General features: G+C 42.8%; 2 protein-coding genes across 2 annotated transcripts; both read right to left on the bottom strand.

Annotated features, from left to right (window-relative positions):
• Positions 1 to 5,103: 5,103 nt before the first annotated feature.
• Positions 5,104 to 6,057, bottom strand: LOC115638321 (olfactory receptor 10C1-like). The gene has a single exon (XM_030539913.1). The coding sequence runs from the start codon at positions 6,055 to 6,057 to the stop codon at positions 5,104 to 5,106; it is 954 nt and encodes a 317-aa protein (XP_030395773.1).
• A 5,590-nt stretch (positions 6,058 to 11,647) lies between these two features.
• Positions 11,648 to 23,004, bottom strand: LOC115638377 (olfactory receptor 10A7-like). Its single transcript, XM_030539970.1, has 6 exons — positions 22,981 to 23,004; positions 19,594 to 19,747; positions 14,520 to 14,645; positions 13,453 to 13,529; positions 12,234 to 13,262; positions 11,648 to 11,677 (listed from the first exon to the last, which is right to left on the bottom strand). Exons 1-6 carry the CDS (start codon positions 23,002 to 23,004, stop codon positions 11,648 to 11,650), a joined length of 1,440 nt encoding a protein of 479 aa, XP_030395830.1.

The following is a 23,004-nucleotide window of genomic DNA, read 5'->3' as shown; positions in this document are numbered from 1 at the left end:
TGTACACAGCAATAATGATTGTGAAGCTTGGTTGAGGTGAAGTCAGAGGGTAGAAGAGGGTGGAATATTTCCCAGGGAATACCTTACTGCAAAAAGACAACTAGCATTCAGCTGAGCCCTCAAAGGCTAACACGTTGTTAATGTAGCCTCTACATTACACTCTACAAGGCAGCACAAATGGAGGGAAGGGAGACAGCATGGCAGACAGAAACAGAGACACATACCCTGTGTGTGGGAGAGAGAGAGATATCCATTGCCCCTTTAAGCATGCTGACCCCATTCTAAGTATATTGCCTTTAAAAAATTCAGGAAGATGAGACAGCAGATGTGGCCAGCGAGCTCTCTCTGTTCTGAGCCCTGTCCTGTCCCCATCCTGCTCTAAGTAAGGGTAAGCGGGGGCAGAGTGGGGGCAGGAGTAGGGGGGAGGGGGAGATTAGATAGATAGATAGATAGATAGATAGATAGATAGATAGATAGATAGATAGATAGATAGATAGATAGATAGATAGATAGGGTGGCAGTGCTCTGAACTTGTCCCTGTGGGTCCCTCACTTCCAGGCAGTTTATGCTAGCCTCACTGCAACCCTCTATATAGCCCTTCTCTCTCTAGGGTCAAGATTACAATCTACTGAGCCCTTTTCATCATAATCCAGCAAGGATGTTGGTGACAGAACTCCCACAGTCTCTGTTGTCCCTAGTGGCTTGTTTCAGAACAGTTTAGCCTCCTGTCCTGACAGGGGCCTGACTTCCCCTCCCAGAAGGTGTTTCTGTAGTGGCGGATTGGGGGGAACCCGGGCCCGCCCTCTACTCCAGCTTCCAGCCCAGGGACCCTAATGGTAGCAGCTGTTGGCAGCCAACTTTTCACCGCCAAAGCTGCATCACTTCCCTGTGTCAGTTCCCCACAGCTTTCCCGCTTCTCTCTCTTAATTACTTCTTCACTCTTACCTTAGGCCTCCCTTTCCAGTGGTTTGAGGGTGTCTTTATTACCCAGCCCTTCAGTCCCACTTCCTCTCCTCTGTTCCCTGGCTCTCCCTGGCCTGACCAGAAGGAGCCTTTTTACAGTATCAGAGGGGCCTTAATTAGAATCAGGTGTTTACATTAGCTTAACAGCCTCACCTGACTCTTTGCAGGCTAATTGCAGTCGTGTGTCTACCATAGCCTGGAGCAGCCCCTGCTCTGGTCGAGAACAGAAAACTGCTTATCCAGTGGCCAGTATATCTGCCTTCTACTACTCTGCTGTACCCAACTGGCTTGGGTCTATCACAATAGATAGAGAAAGTAGTATCTTTTATTGGACCAACTTCAGTTGGTGGAAGGTATGAGTTTCTGAGCTACATAAAACAATTCTTCCAGTCTGGGGAAGGAAGCATAGTGTCTGAGCTAAATACAAGTTGGGGCAGATTATCAAGCAGAAGGGGTAGCACATGTTGGAAGCGGGCACTTGAAATGAAGTGGGCAGTTCCCCAGAGCAGAAGCAGAGCATCGTGTAGCTCAAAAGCCTGTACCATCCACCAACAGAAGTTTTTCTAAGAAAATATATTTCTTTACCTTTCTTGTCTTTCTCATATCCTGGCACCACCATGGCTACAACATCACTGCAAACAGTCATAACAATAAAGAGGTAAGTTAAAGATGGTGGAAAATATAAATGTGTGGTAAATTGGAATGATTTCTCTTGTTTAATAAGGTAAATCACTGATTTAACACTAGATGATGCCAATGGCTCTTATAATGTTGAAACCTGCAAAATCTTCTGTAGGCAACCTGTGACACCTTTACTCTTATTGATGAGGTACTTCTTCATGTATGTATCCTCATGGAAGTCAAGAGGGCTGCTCACCTGTGTAAGAGTACCACAATCTGATCCTGTATGAAGAGAATTTTGCTGAGCCCAACCCAGGAACCCCTTACCTACCTCTCAGTGAATAAAGGTTCTTCACTAACTCCAATGCAGAGAAGATTTAGTTGCCTTATTCAAGATCTAACAAGTCACCATTGGGACAGCTCCAGCATTATGCCCCCTTCTACTATTAATTAGGACAGCACAATAACTCATTAAGTGGCTGTTTACCTTCCTACACATAAGTATACATAGGTGTATTTGGGTTAATCCTACCTATATTGAGTCAGGCTGAAATTTTCAAAGTGGTCAAAGGGCGTAAGGCACCCAGAATGAACTGAAATTCAAATATCTTTCTGCTGCTTTGAATAATGCCAACCTCTCTCTTTTATTATTGTTGTTCTTATTTGTATGACGATACCACCTAGCAACCCAACCTGGAGCTAGCTGGAAATTTCTGTCCCATGGGAAATATTCTGGCATTTGCTTTCATCCCAAAGAGTCAAAATATCAAAAATGCTTTGCAGAATTAAACGTTCAGTAATGGTTCAATTTGGAAATGTCACAGTGGAATATTCTGAAATTTTCTATGTAAACCAGACCGCACTTCCAAAGAGTCAATTAAAACTGAAACCTTTTGGTATGAATTTGCCCATTAATAAAATGGAATAGTTAATAGAAATCAACCTTTTCCCATTTAAAAAATCAATTTACATAGAGCCCCATACATCCTCAGGAATTCCTTACAATCAAAAAGCTTTCTCTAGCTCTAACCTCAACCGAGTTCACTCTCCAAATACATAGGGAGAGATAGGCTTTACAATCAAACTATTGTTTGTTATTATTTAGTATTTGTTTTGTGGTAGATCCTAGGAACTCCAGTCATGGAGTGGGATGCTATCATCCTAGGAGTTGTACAAACATAGAACAAAAAGATGCCCCCACAGAAAGAGCGGACAATCTAAGAGACAAAGTGTGAGACTAGGAAGTGAAATAGTAGCATGTAAAGGGAATGAAGTTTGCTCCAGGTCACACGGCAGTAGCAGAGTTGGGAATTTAATCCCATTCTTCTGAATTCCAGTCCAGTTCCTTCTGCACTAGACTAGCTGCCAGTTTTTTCTCTTGATGTCAAATGCATTGATATTATTTACGATTATTCAGTTCCCTGATTCTCTCTTTGCCAGGTGCCCCAGAAAGAATGAACAGAACAGGTAATCATCAATGTGCTGTAATATTTATACAGCTTACTGTATTTTACACTCCATGCATCTGATGAAGTGGGTTTTAGCCCATGAAAGCTTATGCCCAAATAAATGTGTTAGTCTCCAAGGTGCCATAAGGACCTTGTCTTTGGTAATCATCAAGTGATCCATCCCTTGTTGCCTATTCCCAGCTTCCAGCAAACAGAGGCTAGGGACACCTTCCCTGCCCATCCTGGCTAATAGCCATTGATGGACCTATTTTCCAACAGTTTTATGGAGTTCTCTTTTGAACCCTGGTATAGAATTGGCCTTCCCAATATCCTCTTACAAAGATTTCCACAGGTTGATTATGTGCGGTGTGAAGAAATATTTCCTTTTGTTTGTTTTAAACCTTCTGCCTATTAATTTCATTTGGTGACCCCTAGTTCTTATATTATGAGACAGAGTAAATAAAACTCCTTGTGATTTTATAGACTTCTATCATATCCCCACTTTGTCTTCTGTTTTCCAAGCTGAAAAGTCCCAATCTTATTAATCATTCCCATAAGGAAGCTATTCCATACCCCCTCATCAGTTGTGTTGCTCTTTTCTGAACCATTTCCAAGTCCAATATATCTTTTTTGAGATGGGACTATCACATCTTCACACAGTATTCAAAATGTGGGCATACCATGGATTTATATAGTGGCCATATGATATTTTCTGTTTTATCTATCCCTTTCCAAATGATTCCCAACATTCTGTTCACCTTTTTTGACTGCCACTGCACATTGAGTGGATGTTTTCAGAGAATTATCCACAATGACTCCAAAATCTTCCTTGAGTGGGAACAGCTAATTTAGATCGCATCATTTCAGGGCCATGCCATATACAGAAACACATTCATGTCTAGCACAGGTGTACACGTTTTCTTGGACAAATATTCATGAGGCTTAACCAAAATGCCAGCTCTGAAATTTTAGGGAGGCTGCATCCTACACCTGGAACTAGATCTGAGATTCACAGCTGGCCCTTATAACTACAATATACAAAACTAAACCTGGAGATGCAAATACCCCCACAGCCTTTGGATTATTGGATATCCAGTTGCAAATTTAGCACCTCACACCCTCCTCTAATTTTTTGTTTTAATAAGGCATGTGTGAGAGAGAGTGCACTCAGGGATGTATTTGCGTGGGCTGCAGGGGGTGTGGTGTTTGAAGAATTGGGAGAGGGATAATGTGTGTGTGTGTTTTAGGGGAACTGTGGCTACATTTCTGAACACCAGCACGAATACATGTGTGTGCATTTCTTGACATGTATACAGCTGATTAATTTATGTATGTACACGTTTGTAGAAGTGCCGGGGCATTTTTGTTTGCACACATGGTACAAATGTTAAGGGGCCGCAGCTGTGTGAAGGTGTACATATGGAGGGTTATTGTAGTGTATTCACAAACATTTCTGAGGCACATGTCAGGGGATTAGGGGAAGGTGTGTGATTACAGGAGGTCTCGATATCTGGTTAAGAACTTGGTTTAACTGACATTTGATTTGATCTCTGTAAACTCAGCTTGCTCCATGGAAACCAATAGTGAATCTGACATTGACATCACAAAGGAGAAGGACAGCAATTTAGTTTTGGGATCAAGCCCACTGATAAATTTACCAGAAGACCATGTTGGAACCACTCTCTGGGCTGTTCTGGATCTCTAGTCATCACTAGAAGGACACTTCAGGTAGACAAGGAGGCCAGCATACAACTAGATAAGCAATGTGGCCTAGTGGATAGAGCTTTAGAGTTGCATATGTTCTTTGCCTGTCTCTTTAGGATTTGAAGAACAGCTCTGTGTGAGCTTGAAAGATTACCTTTCTCCTCAACAGAACCTGGTGCAATAAAAGATATCACCTCCCCCACCATGTCTCCCTGTGGAGCTATATATCTCACAGGGAGTCTGTGGCTGAACTGAGAAGTGAACCTATGATGCATTTCATAGAAAAACCTGGGCAGATTCAATAATTTGGTAACTTTATTTTTAAAGCCCTATTTTGAACTGGACAGCCCCAATATTTTTCCATGACTTATGAAAACTTCCTTCTGCCCCTGAGTCTGCTCAGGGCACTCTTCACCTCTTTGTTCCTCAGACTGTAGATCACGGGGTTTAGCACTGGAGCAAGGACAGAATAAAAAAGAGAGATCAACATATCGACCTCCACTGTGTGGTTGGACTTCGGCCGCAGGTAAATAGCACAGGCTGAGCCATAGAATAAGGTGACCACGGTGAGATGAGAGGAGCAGGTCGAGAAGGCCTTCTGCCTTCCCTCAGCTGATGGGGTCTTCAGGATGCTAGAAAGTATTTGAGCATAGGACACCACAACCAGCAAGAAGGGGGACAGATTTATCAAAACACTGAGGGCTAGGATGGAGGCCTCGTTCCTCGAGGTGTCCCCACAGGCCAGCTTCAGCACTGGGTAGATATCACAGAAGAAGTGGTTGACCTCATTGGGCCCGCAGTAGGGCAAGGAAAAGATCCAAGCCACATTGCCCAGAGGCATCAGAATTCCGCAGAGCCAGCAGGCAGCGGCCATCTTGGCACAGACCCTATGGTTCATAAGGAGGGTGTAGTGCAGAGGGGAGCAGATGGCTCTGTAGCGGTCATACGCCATGGCAGCCAGCAGGTAGCATTCTGTCGTCCCAAGAGAAAGGAGGAAATACATCTGGGCAGCACATCCACTGAAGGAGATGGCCCTCTCCTCAGAGATTAAATTGACCAGCATCTTGGGGATGGTGACTGAAGTGTAGCAGATCTCCAGGAAGGATAGGTTCCGAAGGAAGAAATACATGGGAGTGTGGAGGGCTGGGTCCAGTACTGTCATGAAGATGATGAGGATGTTTCCTGTCAGGGCAATGGTATAGATAATTGAGAAACTTACACAAAGTATTGCTCGGGTCTCTGGATGTCTCCAGAATCTGAAGAAAATGAAGGAAGTCAGCATGCTGTGATTCCGCTGTGCACTTTCACTGGTATAGCTCATCTGTGGAAGAAGGAGAAAAAAGAATTTCCATATGGTCATTATGGGCCAACTCATAGGAACATAGGACTGGAAGAGACCTCCTGGCTCATTAAGTCCAGTTCCCTGCTTTCACTGGGAGCCACATTGTACAATCCCAATCATAAAAGGATCCAGCTCCGTGTTAACACTAATTAGATTGTTTGGCCCTATTGGGAGGCTGTTCCAGAACCTCCCTCCTCTGATGGTTAGAAATATTCTTCTAATTTCCGGACTAAATGTACTCACAGACAGTTGATCTCCATTTGTTCTTGTGCCAGCATTTGCTCTGCCTCATGTTTATGTGCATTTATAGAGGGCAATCAGAACCCTTCTCAGCATGCATTTTACTAAGCTAAACAAGCCAAGCTGTCTTAGTCTTTTATAGCTGGATTTTTTAAAGCTATTGAGTTGCTTGGTGGGATTTTCAAAAGCAGCTGTGCACCCAACAGCTACTGAAATCAAGAAGTGTTTGGTGCCTAGGTACTTTAGAAAATCCCACTCAGCACCTACATATCATTAAAAATCTAGCCCTCGGTCTTTTTAGTTTCATAAACTGGGATACACTGGTGTAGCCCCATTGACTTCAAGAAAGCTGTGCCTATGTACATCACCATCGAGCTAGCTAGCTAGCTAGCTAGCCATGTGTACATCTAGCTAGTTAACAACATGCCATTAAAAGAAAAATACAAACCCTGCTCTGAGACTCACATTGCCACAGTGTAAATCTGGAATCAGACATTTCAATTCAGAGTGGGAGCGGCAAAGAGTTCTATGGCATGTTATAGACTAACAAACATATTGGAGCATGAGCTTTCATAGGTGAATACCCACTTCGTCAGATTCATGTGTCCGACAAAGTGGGTATTCATTCATGAAAGCTCATGCTCCAAAACATGTGTTAATCTATAAGGTGCCATAGAACTCTTTGCTGCTTTTACAGATCCAGACTAACAGGGCTGCCCCTCTGATATTTGACACCAATTCAGAGTAGTTACTCAGTGATTACCTTTGTGAATATCTGTTAGTAAACATTAACCCTTTTAGTCCTGTTTTTCTCTATAATTGATTCATTTCTAGATTAACTGTTCTTTATATTTTTTCAGATATTAACAAAGAGTATGTTGAATTCTAAGGCATAGAACACTGCTCCCTGGCTGATATGTAACCCTGTTAAGGAATTCTGTGCATTAGATTGAATATAATAATCCATAGTGTCTCTATCTCTATAAAACTCCAGATATTCATGGGAACCATCCCCTTAACACACACACACACACACACACACACACACACACACACACACACACACACACACACGTATAAAATACTAACATATCATTACCTCAGATAGGGAAGAATGATTATGAGGGAAGAAAGACCCATTGAAAGATATTATCTTGAAGAGTTAGTCCTCTCAGCTGTAAATAATTATGCCTTCACACATAAATCAGGTAATCTAAGAATGTATAGAAATAACATCAGAATGTGTGTTTCTTTTAGCAAAGAGGTTTTCTTTGTTTGGATGCCCTATATAATGGAACAGGTATGGGATGTGGGTGTCATTCCAGTTACAGTGAAGAACAGACACAGACCCAGCTCTTGATTTTACATCAAGGGTGGTGATGTAACTACCCTTTTGTATTGTGCTGTAATAATCTCTGACTGATAAATCTTTGCTTAAATAATCCCAGTTCAGCAACTGCGAGTCGTCATTGACTTAGAACATGCAACACACTCGAATAACTAAGAGCAGAGGCTGAGGCTTTGTCATTGATTTCACTGTGTTTCATTCTCAATTAAATGTCCCGTGTTCTCCTCCCAGCTACACGGGTGACTAGGACAATCCTAGCAAGGTTGAATCGGTCTAACTAGGAGCAGAACAGAACAGATCCCTGAATATCAAACCCTCAGATAAAATTCAAACCACCACAGATTTACCTCTACATCCAGGCAGCACTCCTGCGTCTGCTGTGAATGAAGGTCTGGGTAGATTAGAGGTATTTCAGCTGTTTTCTGAGTCTCCAGGGACAGGTTCCCTTAAATACTTTGGGTTTAATTAGGTATCTTATAAAGGTAAATTGTCGTTTATCCTTCAGCTTTAAAAATAAACCCAACAGATAAGAAGATACTATACTCTGAGTGGTTGGATGGAGGGCCTTCATCTCCCACTGACCTCAATGGGAACATCGTGCTACCAGCACCAGCCAGATTCAGGACATTCATGTGTAAACGCTTGTGTTTATTCCTGTTGTCCCTGATGGAATTGCTCATGTGAACCCTTTGTGGCTCTAAGTCTTTGCTTATTTACAGCTCTCTGATTTCCCAGTCCCCTCTCTCTCCCCACAGGTACAGAAATGAGACATCCATACACATCAAGAAAATATCATGCACACATACAGAGAGCAGGTCTCATTCCTTCCAGTAGGGCGCAATTTCTTATTTGCACAAAACATATGGGAATAAATATCAGGATTAGAGACAAAATGAAGATGAGAAAAAAATAAAATGTACCATGATCATCTTCTCTTCCTTCTTATTCTCACAGTCATAACAATAACCAGTATGTATATGAAATTAAATGAGAGATGCCTCATTCCCTTAGAATCAAAGAATATCAGAGTTGAAAGGGACATCAGGAAGTCATCTAGTTCAGCCCCCTGCTCAAAGCAGGACCAATCCCCAGCTAAGTCATCCCAGCCAGGGCTTTGTCAAACCTAACCTTAATAACCTTAAGGAAGGAGATTCCACCACCTCCCTAGGTAACCCATTCCAGTGCTTTACCGCCCTCCTAGGGAAAAAGTTTTTCCTAATATACAACCTAAAACTCCCAAACTGCAACTGGACCATTATTCTTCTTCTGTCTTCTGGTACCACAGTTTAGATCCATCCTCTCTGGAACTCCCTTTCAGGTAGTTGAAACTAGCTATCAAATCTCCCCCTCATTCATCTCTTCTGCAGACTAGACAATCCCAGTTCCCTCCACCTCTCATCATAAGTCATGTGCTCCAGCCCCCTAATAATTTTTGTTGCCCTCTGCTGGACTCTTTTCAATTTTTCCACATCCTTCTTGTAGTGTGGGGTCCAAAACTGGACACAGTACTCCAGATGAGACCTCACCAATGCAAAATAGAGGGGAATGATCATGTCCCTCAATCTGCTGGCATTGCTCCTACTTATAGAGCCCAAAATGCTATTAGCCTTCTTGGCAACAAGGGCATACTGTTCACTCATACACAGCTTCTCATCCACTGTAACCCTTAGGCCTTTTTCTGCAGAACTGCTGCCTAGCTGCTTGGTCCCTAGTCTGTAGCAGTGCATGGGATTCTTGCTTCCTAAGTGCAGGATTCTGCACTTGTCCTTGTTGAACCTCATCAGATTTCTTTTGGTTCAATCCTCTAATTTGTCTAGGTCCCTCTGAATCCCATCCCTACCCTCCAGCATATCTACCACCCCTCCCAGTTTAGTGTCATCTGCAAACTTGCTGAGGGTGCAATCCATGCCATCCTCCAAATCATTAATGAAGATATTGAACAAAACCAGCCCCAGGACTGACCCTTGGAGTGCTCTGCTTGATACCAGCTGCCAATTAGACATGGAGCTATTGATCACTACCCGTTGAGCCAGAGGAACTAGCCAGCTTACTATTCATCTTATAGTCCATTCATCCAGCCCATACTTCTTGAACTTACTGGCAAGAATACTGTGGGAGACCATATCAAAAGCTTTGCTAAAGTCAAGTTACAGCTATCTGCTTTCAATCTATGCGGTCAGCTTACTTAGGAGGCTGATATACAGACACTGAGGAATGAAACTACTTCTGTCCCTCAGACTCTGGGCAGGTGGAAAACCTACTGAATTTTTTTATTGGATTATACTTTGTATTGCCACTTGAGATCAAATGACTTTCCATGTTTTTCGACTGCTCAGAAAATGGAATATTTACTAGGTACTGGCAATATATCTGTGATCCAAGTGGTTGCCTGTTTTGCATGGTCAGCCACTAAAATCAAGAAAAAGCAAGTAGCATGGTGATAATATATGATATAATGCTTTATGTTGGTTTTAGATATATATTAATATTTTTTTTAATACTGGAGTTAGTTTTTAAGTCTTATTTTAATATATTTTGCTATTGGTGCATTTGCCTACGGCTGAGCGGCTATTAATAATCATGACTTCACTTGACTTAGCCAGACACCCCCACTTCTGGGAAACGGGGTTGTCTCAGTAGTCCCTGTGTCTCTTTAGCCTGAGCAAACCAGTTTAAGCAGACATAACATATCATAGAAAATGAATGTAGAGTGTTACTGAGGAATTCCTATCTTAGGGTATGTCTACATCTAAAATTTTGCAGCGCTGGTTGTTACAGCTGTATTAGTACAGCTGTATAGGGCCAGCGCTGCAGAGTGGCCACACTTACAGCAACCAGCGCTGCAAGTGGTGTTAGATGTGGCCACACTGCAGCGCTGTTGGGCGGCTTCAAGGGGGGTTCGGGGAACGCGAGAGCAAACCGGGAAAGGAGACCAGCTTCGCCGCGGTTTGCTGTCGCGTTCCCTGAACCACCCTGCAAACCGCAGGGAAGGAGACCTGCTTGCACGGAGGTTCGAGGAACGCGAGAGCAAACCGGGGAAGGAGACCAGCTTCGCCGCGGTTTGCTCTCGCGTTCCCCGAACCACTCTGCAAACCGCAGGGAAGGAGACCTGCTTGTTCGGGGAACGCGAGAGCAAACCAGGGAAGGAGACCAGCTTCGCCGCGGTTTGCTCTCGCATTCCCCGAACCACCCTGCAAACCGCAGGGAAGGAGACCTGCTTGCTAGGGGTTCAGGGAACGCGAGAGCAAACCGGGGAAGGAGACCAGCTTGATTACCAGAGGCTTCCTCAGGTATGCTGGGATACCTGCTTATTCCACGGAGGTCAAGAAAAGCGCTGGTAAGTGTCTACACTTGATTACCAGCGCTGGATCACCAGCGCTGGATCCTCTACACCCGAGACAAAATGGGAGTACGGCCAGCGCTGCAAACAGGGAGTTGCAGCGCTGGTGATGCCCTGCAGATGTGTACACCTCCTAAATTGCAGCGCTGTAACCCCCTCACCAGCGCTGCAACTTTGTGATGTAGACAAGCCCTTAGATGTGACCTCCTTTCCTGTGGCTGTTTCTGATTTAACTCTTAATAACTATCTAGCAAACAATGCAATAAAAATCTAATGCAGAGATGTACATATTTTATTTATTACATATTACAGGCATCTTCCACCTCTTTCATACCCTCTTTTGCCCAAAACTTCCTCCCACCATAATGAACTTCACAGTAGAAAAGATTCTTTATTGATACTGCGGGACACAGACAGACCCTACAGTTTCTGCTGACTTTCTGGCTCCCTATCTCTGCTGCCAGCTTTCAAGAGTTGGTCACAAATTGTATATATTTATTGCAGAGAAGGGGGAGGGGTTCTGTGGGAAATACCAAAAATAAACTTTTTGTTCAATAATTGTTTTTATTTTTTTATTGAGAAACTGAAAACTCTAAAATACATTTTTTGTTGTACTTTTGGCAACCGAAAAATATATTTCTTTATTTGTTGTAGATTTTGATATTTTGCAACTTGGTAACAGGAAAGAGAAACATTTTCATATTTTAGGCTTTTCCACTGACCCCCTATTGTGGTGGAAATATTTTTGGGTAGGAGTGAAAATTTCTCTTTAAAAGAAATGCCATTTCCAATTGGCAGGGAGAGAAACATTTTAGCAGAAAAATGTTGACACTCAGCTCTACTGGTTTTATCAAGAGGGATATCTCTTAATCCTGTCTTGAACAAAGCAGACATGTAAAGGACTGATACTGACTGTATAGCCCTCATCTCTATATCTTCATCATTATATCTACAGGCTTTGTGCAAGCATGCTCTGTAATCCCCTTTGTTTGAAAATTTCTACATAATTGCTGACTTTTCTGAACTATGGGTCAGACCCTCAGATGTTGTAAACACATACCTATTTGTACTCTTTGAGGACCTGGCCCCATAATTGTAATACATGTGTTTCCTTTAAGTATCAGAGGGTAGCCGTGTTAGTCTGGATCTGTAAAAGCATCTGAGGAAGTGGGTATTCACCCACGAAAGCTCATGCTCCAAAACGTCTGTTAGTCTATAAGGTGCCACAGGATTCTTTGCTGCTTTGTTTCCTTTAAGAAAGCAATTTCTGGCCATTGTTCTCCTGAGAGCCCCCTTCACCTCCTTGTTTCTCAGGCTGTAGATAAGGGGGTTGAACATGGGAGTGATGACTGTGTAGAAGAGAGAGAGTACTTTGTTGGTAACTGGTGTATATGCAGAATTGGGGCACATATATGTGACAATCCCTGTCCCGTAGAACAATGTTACCACCAGAAGATGTGAGGAACAGGTGGAGAAGGCCTTATGCCTACTCTGAGCCGAGGGCATCTTCAGGATGGTCAGGAGGATGAGAAGGTAGGAGACCAGAATCAACACAAAAGGAAATGTTATGAATAGCAGGGCAACCATAAAGACAGCGATTTCATTCATGTAAGTGACCCCACAGGCCAGCTTCAGTACTGGGGGGATGTCACAGAAGAAATGGTTAATTTCATTGGATCCACAAAAAGGCAAGCTGAATATCACTGAGGTATGTCCCAAGGACGTGAGGAGACCACTGATCCATGACACAGCAGCCATCTCTGAGCATCTGGTATTGTTCATAATGTGCATATAGCGTAACGGGTAGCATATCGCAACATAGCGGTCATAAGCCATCGCCCCCAAAAGAAAACATTCTGTGCCCCCTAGAAATAGAAAGAAATACATCTGCACAGCACAGCCAGTGAAGGAAATAGTTTTATCCTCCGAGAGGAGGTTGGCCAGCATCTTAGGCAGGGTGACCGAGGTGTAGCAGATCTCCAGAAAGGACAGGTTTATGAGGAAGAAATACATAGGGGTGTGGAGGGTAGGATCAGCCAATGTCAGGGTGAATATAAGAAGATTTCCAGTCAGAGTGATCACGTAGGTAGCTAGAAACACCAGGAAGAATAAAGCTTGTATCTCTGGAAGGTCAGAAAGTCCCAGGAGAATGAACTGAGTGATAACGGTGTGATTCCTTCCTGCCATTTGGGCTCTGAGTTCCTCAGGACAGTATTTATTGCTGAGGAAAGATAGAAGCCAATATAGTACAGATTTCTGAATGTAGTGACAGATAGGGAAAAACAGCAAAGCTGCTTAGATAACTTATACAAGCAGGGAGCTCCATTCTGTCCCTTTCTTTCCCTATCCCCTTGCTTATCTCCCTTCCCCTCAGCCTGAATCTTCCCCTGTGCCCTTCCTGGGCCACACTTGGTCATCAAAGCCATCTTGACTCAGGGCAGTTTACCTTCACTTCTATTATCAATAATGGAAAATGGTGGTCATCTTTCTTATAGTCATCATCCATACTGGCACCTGCAAAAACTGTAGGGGACCATATGGCCTTAAACTCTGAATCTATTAAACTATTCTGTACATAGGAATCAGGCCCTGTCAGAGTGAGTCATCCAAATAAAATAATTCATTTGACACATTTAAATCTTAAAGCCACTCCAGGAAAGCACAGTCTGCTCCCAGATACTGCTTAAGAAGAAAAAGAGGCAAAATGTGCATGATAAATTACTTGGATCAGTTCTTACCTTACCTTGTTCAATAGCAACTGTCTGAAGAGGAAAGAACATTCTTCTCTTAGTTAAATTGCCACTGGGGAGTAGGGGTGAAATTAGTTCATTTTCCAACTATGGAAGTTATTTCTTTGTAAGGCATCTAGATATTATAGAAAATATATATATTATAAAAGATAGAGAGATACTCTGTCACAGTAGGTAGATATGAAGGCAGAGAGTTACTATAGTTAATTCCCCCATATCCTGGCTTCAGCACAGGAATCAGGTCCATTTGTCAGTTCCGTCCTTGGTTTCCACACAATATGGGTCCCTGCTTGTCATTTTCATCATCCTCTGACTATCGTCCCTCCTAGCTTCAGCATGGGGAAAGATCAGAAATTGCATTTGCTGGCCACTTATGTCAGGGAGATCCAGGGTTGTGTGATGAGTGCCTTTTTTTATAAGAAAGAAAGAAAGAAAGAAAGAAAGAAAGAAAGAAAGAAAGAAAGAAAGAAAGAAAGAAAGAAAGAAAGAAAGAAAAATATAACTACCTTTACTTTTTACTAGTGAATGAAGATTGTTCTGCATCAGCGACCCTATAACAGTGTGAGACATTCAGACATAGATGATGGAATGGCATCTACATAATGACAGTCTTCCTGAAATTGACTGTGGTTTGTAAATCATTGAATCACTTGCTTTCATTGAAAATCAATGGGAAATGGGTGCTTAATTACATCAGGTGCTTTTAAAAGTGTTACCCATAACTAGCATTTGCTTGGGTTCCCCAAAATATAATATTCCTTACCTTCCTCTGGATCACAGGGAAACATCTTCACTGACTTTGCACGGTATCTGTGTACAGGCACAGTTCTTTTAATCATGCTAGATGTACTCTTGGGAAATGACACCACGATCATTTTACACTCCAATACTAAAGGAACAAAACGTGTTCTAAATATGTAACCAAGTGGCATGATTTTCAAGTACATCAGCTTAATAGAGAGTAACTCAACACAAGTCATAAATTTAGAGTTTTCCACCATGGTCTGACCTTTCAACGTTGAAACAAGCAATCCAAATTGGTGATGAAATACAAAACACTTGGTTTTTGTTGTGTGTCTCAACATAGTTGTTGTTGTGGTTGTTGTTGTGTGTCTCAACATAGCTGTTTTAAACTATGCAGTTGTTTTTAGGTACGTCTTCTCACTGTGCACATTAAATATACCAGATTTTCAAAAGAAAACACTAGGAGGAAGAGAGCCTGAGATATAACTTGTGTCAAAGGCCTGCTATGAGGCCTGTGCTAAAGCAGTGGGCAAGCTTTACTGATATAAAGCAAAGTTAACAAAAGTCAGGCTGTGAACAAACATTAGGCTCTGCCTGCTTGCAAGTTCACAGAATCTGGCAAGAACAGGGCTGATCTTGCAGAAAATCACATTCCAGAAGAGAGGTACCGGAACAACTCAGTATCAAAGATGGTAAAGAAAAAAACATTCCCCAAGAATAACAGGAGCACACTGACCCCTCCTTAAAGATAAGGTCATGATGACAGTGTAATAAATAGAGATGTTTTCATCCAACCAACATGTACAAGGAGATGGGTAATAACTAGCCATATTAGGGGGCAGTAACTAACTACGTCAGAGGGGCAGTACAAACTTGCTTGTATCAGAGTATAATACGGTAACTCTGAGAGAGTATCTTTGTCCAGCCAAGGGAGCAGTGGAATGTCCTGCTATTCAGTGAGCTGCATTCATTGTCACAGGCATACAAGTCTTAGTATCCTCATAGAGTCTACCACTTGCTATTACTGTGCTTCACTGACAATAAACCTGGCTGGGCACCTTTGAATCTTAATGGATCTTGTGGTCATTGGGCGGTTCACTTGAGGTCTGCTATGCCAGCTGTCTACACAGAGCTGGGACAGCACACAGGGAGGACACACACAACCAAACATTTAACAACAAAAACTCGTGAAGCAAATTCCATCATGTGGATCTAGTAGGACTCCTTGCACATATTTTTAACAGGGTTTGAACCCTGGGCTTTCAGGTCCTCAACACAGATCTCTACTAGTGAAGCATGAATGTTTTTTTAGACAGCAATAGAGTTCTGTACATCAGGTATCTGGAAGGTGGTATGGAGGATATTGTGGACAAGACAGAGGATGTTTAGAGAGGAAGACCAGATTTTCAAAAGTATTTCAGTGCCAAGAGATTCAGAAAGGTGCCCAGTGAGGTTTGCAAAGGTGACTAAGCAGGATAGGCACCCAGCTCCCATTGGCTCGGAGTCCACCTTTTGAAAGATAGTGTGAACATAAGAACAGCCATACTGGGTCAGACCAATGGTCCATTTAGCCCAGTATCCTATCTTCTGACCATGGCCAATGCCAGGTAATTCAGAGGGAATGAACAGAACAGGTAATCATCAAATGATCCTGCTCGTGTCACTCATTCTCAGCTTCTTTAGTGTGGCTAAAAAGATGAAGCTTGGGTTTGTCATTTGAGAGATCTGGGATCAAGTCTCTACTTTCCCAGGAATGGCCTTTTGAAACATCTCAATTAGTTATTAATAAAGTACATGAGTGACCCAAGGTGCTGATATTTGACTGCCTTCTAGGAAATGGCCTGAGGCCTTATCCCTCAACAAAGTCCCTTAAGTGCATAGAGATATTGTGACAGATCCAGGCCAGTGTAGTACAGGAGTCTGGTAGAGGGCAAACATATTAGTCACTGGCTGAATAGTTTTCTGTTCCCTGAGTGACAAGAGCAAGGGCTGTACTGGAGTAATCAGGAACCTGCTAGAACCAATTAAGGCAGACAGGCTGATTAGAACACCTGCAGCCAATCAAGGCAGGCTAATCAGGGCACCTGGGTTTAAAAAGGAGCTCACTCTAGTTAGAAAGGGAGGAGCTAGAGGAGAGGAAGTGCATGTGAGGAGCTGGGAGCAAGAGGTGCAAGGAGCTGAGAGTGAAAGGGTGTGCTGCTGGAGGACTATGGAGTACAAGCGTTATCAGACACCAGGAGGAAGGTCCTGTGGTGAGGATAAAGAAGGTGTTTGGAGGAGGATATGGGGAAGTAGCCCACGGAGTTGTAACTGTCATGCAGCTGTTACAAGAGGCACTATAGACAGCTGCAATCCACAGGGCCCTGGGCTGGAGCCTGGAGTAGAAGGCGGGCCTGGGTTCCCCCTAAACCTCCCAACTCCTGATCAGACACAGGAGGAGTTGATCCAGACTGTGGGGAAGATCACTGAGGTGAGCAAATCCACCAATAAGTGCAGGACTCACCAAGGTAGAGAAGGAACTTTGTCACAACATCAGTTATTAGAGGTGAAATCAGAATCTCCTGGCTCCCAGTTCAGTGCACCTTCCTTAGGTTGGTCCCAGTCTTCATGACATCATTGCTTGATTTGATAATGTAGAGGAACAATCACCTTGATTCAACTGGAATGTGGAATTAGAGTAGGCTGGAATAGATGAGATATTTTCCCCATGAAAAATTTAGCTAATACAAAGAACATTAACATTAAGGGTAAAATTTTCCTGGGGGCAGATTTTCAAGAGCACCTAGGTATGGTTCCCAAACTTTGACTTGTGACCTCCAGTGGGGTCATGTCATTAAGCAGAGGGAGTCATGGTCATCCCAATCATGTGGAGGAATTCATTTTGTAGAGCAAAATTCTCTGTGAGGTCGTACTGTGTGAAAGATGCCATTTTGCCCCCCAGAAAGGCATCTTTCATGCTGTCTGGGGTACCAGGAAGAAATAATTCATTAAAATGGGGGCTGGTGCTGGCAAAAAGTTTGGGAACTGTTGGCTAGAGTCTCAAAGAAACTTCATCAAGGTAACACTCAACTAGCTCCCTGTACAATGAAACGGGACAAATTTGTGCCTTAGATTTCGATCCACAAAAAACAGCACTCTGGGCAGCTCCTTGCCTAAGCTAGCCAGTGGAAGATGCCCCTATCTTGGAGATAGGCGCCTCCTTCTGCTTGAGATGCTCAAATACAAACCCGCTCTTGGTGTTGCCTATACTGGAAGCAGCTAATCCTTAGATCTGGGATTAGGGTGCTCATTCAGGATGTGGGCAATGCCTGGTTCAAGGCCTTTCCTCTGGCAGAGTGGGAGAAGGGATTTGAACGGGAGCCTATCACCTTTCAAGTACATGTCCTAGCTATTGAACTATGGGATATTCTTATGCAGGGCTCCCTCAACCTAGCATGACCATATGTCCTGATATTATCCAGACCATCCTGATATCAGGGGCTTTGTCTTATAGACACTACTATACCCCACCCCTGAAAAAAAAGTGTCCCAATTTTTCACGCTTTCTATCTGGTCATCCTACCACAATCTTTCCTCTTGAAGCTGTGCCACTGTGGATATATCATTTAAAACTTCATTAGATCAGGGGACTGGATTCCGGGTCTACCACCTCTGGCTGTCAAGTCCGACCAACAGGATATGGAGTTATTCTTGTGCATGGGTAGACTTCCTCTCTCTGTCCCAAGGATTCTTTCATTATTTATCCACAGTGGATAAATAATGCTTCAACCAGATACATTCAGGGAGCCCCCAAACAGAATATCCCAAATGGTTAGGGTACTTGTGTGAGTGGTGGTAGATCCTTTTTCTCCCTCAGGTAGAGCAAGAAATTCCATCGGAGGCTTTTCACATCCCAGGTAAGAACCCTACCCACTGGGCTAAAAGTTCTGAGGGAGATCCTTCCCCTCCACCACCACTACCACCCTTTTGTCTATGCTCATCTACAGGGCGCTGATTCGGTAGGTAAGCTCTGAGAATGTCTACCAGATCGAGCCCGCAGGCAAGTTAGGCAGAGGAACAGCTATTTTCCTCTGGTTTGTGAATCCCTCTGGGGCTTAGGCATCTGGATGCCCAGTATGGGACTGCAGTGCACATACTCAGAGGTAGAAACATAGGCACGTAGGGAAAATTGCTGCAAAAATCATAGAATCATAGAACTGGAAGGGACATGATCTAGTCCAGTCCTCTGCATTCATGGCAGGACTAAGTTTTATCTAGACCATGTAGACACTGCACCAGGTTAGGCAGCTACAGAGTTTGGGTGCAGCTGAGCAAGGACTTTGTGGATCCCATTGGGACCTGATTCTGATATTTAGGTGCCTAAAGAGGCTGTTATGTTCTTAAAACCTTTTGTGAGTCTAGCCTGAGATGCCTCCCACTGAAATCAAAAGGAGTTAGGTGTCTATCTACATCTTTAGGCACCTTAACATTTACAAATCTGGCCGTTAAGCACTTAGGCCTAAATCCTGTTGACTTTCAATAAGGAGTAATAGTGTTATGGCGGACATCATTAGTAGTGCTGTTACACATAGTATTCAAAGTTATTTTTCTCAGTGTATGAGCAAATGTTCAGTGTTGGGAGGATATGCTATGTTGTTATTAGCTTTTGTTATGCACAGTTTTTGGTAGAGGGGACCATGCAAACTGCAGGATGGTTTCAAACCTGATGGAGGGCCTGATTTTTAAAGGTCTTTGGACATCTAAAGATACAGATATAAACTGAGTGTGATTTTCAAAAGTCCCTAAGTGAGTTAGGCACCTGACTCCAATTTATTTTCAATAAGACTTAGATTCCTAAGGACCAGCTTTTCAAAGGCATTTTGGTGTCTAAAGGAGCTGATAGAGGCCCAATGGGATTTTCAAAAACTCCTTGCCACCTAATATGAGAATTAAGAACCTATACTTCTGGAAATCAAAATCCCACTAGGCACCTAGCTCCATTTTAGTTACTTAAATATATTTCAAACCCCATGTCTTAGGTGCTTTTCAAAACTGCATTCTAAGATACCTGATTAGCAGGCGCATTGTGGAAAAGATTATTTGGTTTGCCCTACCATTCTTCTTCTCCCAGTAACTCCTCAGTTCCCATTCCCCATCACCTGGATTCCTGTGAATATATTTGTCAATATCTGTCAGTATCTGCTGAGTAATCTTGACCATTAGTCTGTTGGGCATTCCCTTTGGACCAACACAGGACTCATGAACAACCTAATTCCACAAAAAAAGAGAGAGGGGATTAAATAGAAAATATGTGGTAGAATTCGCCCTTGAAAGAGGACTGTGACATAGGAGCATAGGAATTGCAAACCCACGGCCTATCTTCTCCAACATCCTTGCTCTACCCATGCTCAACATCAGCTGCTTCAGAAGAAGGTGAAAGAACCCCACCATAGGAAGGTGTGAGGAAATCTGTCCCCCATGAAGGTCTCATCCTAATTCCCAATAGAGACGGGCTTAAACCATGAAGCATGAGCTTAAACCTTCCAAAACCTTTGCTTTGCATTAACTCTGGATATTCTCATCATCCACATAAATGTCCAATGCCTCTTTGAATCTTGCTAAACTCTTGGCCTCAAGAACATCATGTGGTGAAGAGTTCCACAGTTTAATAATGTGTTCTGTAAAGAAGTATTTCCTTTGATTAACATTGAATTTACCACCTTTTAATTAAATGTCCTTTGACCAAAACTTCACTGAACTGCTCCTCATGGTATTGAATATATAATAGCAGCTGGACACAGACAGACCCAGTGTATCTCTGGACCTGAGACATTTACACACCCTGTGCACCATTGTATCACCACTTGAGGTATTCCTGTGTCTCTCCTGGAATGAACAAGGACTGGACCCTGGTGATGTCTTCTTCACTGCTCATCTGCTTAGAGGCTGGGATTCCAAAGGAGACTAAGGCCTTCTCTACGCTAAGGGGGTAATCGATCTAAGCTATGCAATTTGAGTTACATTAGTAGCGTAACTCAAGTCAATGTAGCGTAGATTTACTTACCAACGGGTCTGCACTATGCTATATTGACTCCCCTTACTCTTCTCGTTCTGGTGGATCACAGGAGTCAACAGTAGAGTGATCTGTGGTCAATTTAACAGGTCTTCACTAGACCCACTAAATTGACCACTGATCGCCACTTGTTGATCCCCCAGTAAGTGTAGACAAGCCCTCAGGGAGTTCAAAACCCAGATCCCCCTGGCATTTTCATAGAAATATAGGGCTGAAAGAAACCTGGAAATATCATGAAGTCCAGGCCTCCCACCACAGGACCAAGTAACCCTAGACCCTCCCTGACAGGTGTTTGTCCAACCTGTGCTGAAAACTCCTCCAGTAATGGGGATTCCACAGCCTCCCTAGGTTACTTGTTCCAGTGCTGAACTATCCTTAGAGTTAGAAAGCTTTTCCTAATATTTAACCTCAATCTGCCTTGCTGCAGGTTAAGCCCATTACCTCTTGTCCTGGCTTTAGTGGACATGGAAAGCAATTGATCACCATTGGCTTTATGGTAGCCCTTAACATATTTGAAAAGTGTTATCAGGTTCCCCCTCAGTTTTCTTTTCTCAAGACTGAACATGGCCGTTTTTTAAAACCTTTCCTCTTAGGACAGGTGTTTTAAACATTTTATCATTTTTGTTGCTCTCCTTGGAACTCTCTCCAGGTCATCCACATCGTGACCATAAAGGGGCACAGTGCTCCAGCTGAGGTTTCACCAATGTCCAGGAAAGCAGGATGCTTACTTCTCAAAATTTACATATACCCCTGTCAGTCATGCACCCCAGAATGATAGTATCCCTTTTCATAACTACATTGCATTGTTGGCTCATATTCAATTTGTGATCCATTGGAACCTCCAGCTCCTTGTCAGCACTACTACCACCTCTCCAGTTATTCCCTATTTTCCTAAGTGCAGTACTTTGCACTTCTCTTTATTGAATTTCATCTTGTTGATTACAAATCTGTCCTCTAATTTTTCAAAGTTGTTTTGAATTGTAATCCTGTCCTCCAAAGACCTTGCAATGCCTTGCAGCTTCAGGTCATCTGCAAATTTTATAAACAGAGTCTCCATTCCATTATCCAAGTCACTAATGAAAATATTGACTATACCAGACCAAGGACTGAACCCTGCATATCCCACTAGATATACCCTCCCAGTTGGACAGAGAATCATTGATAACTACTCTTTGTATAGTCAATCATTTGTGTACCGACTGTGGTTAGATGCTGATAGATGTTTTGCTGCATGTGTGTGTTCCCTTTGTGTGCCACCCCAGCCCTGCGCAGACAGATGGCATGGCAGATCTTGAGCAAACCACCCAATGACCACATGATCTGTTAAGAGATGAAGGCACACAGCCAGGTTAATTGTCAATGAAGCACGGTATTAGTATGCTGCAGACTCTACCAGACCACTAATACATGTATGCCCGTAACAATGGACCAGCTCAGTGAACATTGGGACTTTCCATTCCTCCCTAGGCTAGACAGTGCATTTGAAATACATTTTTACACCACAATAGAAACTAGTTAGTACTACCCCTTCAACATAGTTAGTTTCTGTCCCCTTGGTTCAGTCAAAACATCTTTATTATCTACTGTCATCCTAAAGTTATCTTCTAGGAAGGGTCAGTATGTTCCTGTTATCCTTGGGGAATGTTTTTGTACCCTCCTTGATAACGGGATGTTCTGGTACCACTTAATATCAGGATGTGTTTGCGTAAGTACTCTGTGACTAGCGCTTCTTAGGAATGTTTATTTCTGCAATATCAGCCCTGTTCTTGCCAGATTCTGTGAGCAGGTCCTGAATCACACCAGGCCTCTAATATAAGGGCTTATGTCTCAGTTTCTCTTCCTACTGCATTATAGTAACTTCATCTAGACAACATTTTATAGGTCTTGGGAGTAGAAGTGGTAAAATTTATTCATCACGCTCTTTTTTTTTTGTATTTGAAAATTTTTGATGGAACCAAAAATATTCACAGAAAAATTTCATTTGATCAAAATGTTCTGGTTTTATATAGAAAAACTGGAATCTTAATTAAAAAAAAAAACAGCAAGATTTTCATTTTCAGTAACAAAGTTCAGGTTTTGATTTTGCAGAGAGCCTACGGCAGGGAACCAAAGATAAATGAAATTCAATAGAAGTTGAGTATCGAACTGGCTTAGGCTGCTTTGAAAAGTCCTACATTCAAAGATAGCTCTTTAAGGGGTAAATTTTCCCGTGCATTTCTATCGGGTTTTAGCTCAGATGCCCAATAATGGCAATGATGATGCCAGCATCAACAATTGCTCCAAAGTATGGAAGACAAGAAAAAGTGGATCCTAGTAAAACTATATCAATTTTGGAATCTCAAGGCTGGAAGTTGAAGGTAAACAAATTCAGACTGGAAAGAGGACGTTAATTTTTAACAGAGAGTAATTAATGATTGGAACTATTTACCAATGGTCTTGGTAGAGTCTCCAT

The sequence above is a fragment of the Gopherus evgoodei genome, chromosome 21 (genome assembly GCF_007399415.2).
Source record: "Gopherus evgoodei ecotype Sinaloan lineage chromosome 21, rGopEvg1_v1.p, whole genome shotgun sequence".
Taxonomy (NCBI): domain Eukaryota; kingdom Metazoa; phylum Chordata; order Testudines; family Testudinidae; genus Gopherus; species Gopherus evgoodei.
Note: the sequence above shows the minus strand (reverse complement) of the source record. Positions and strands in the feature narration are given on the sequence as shown.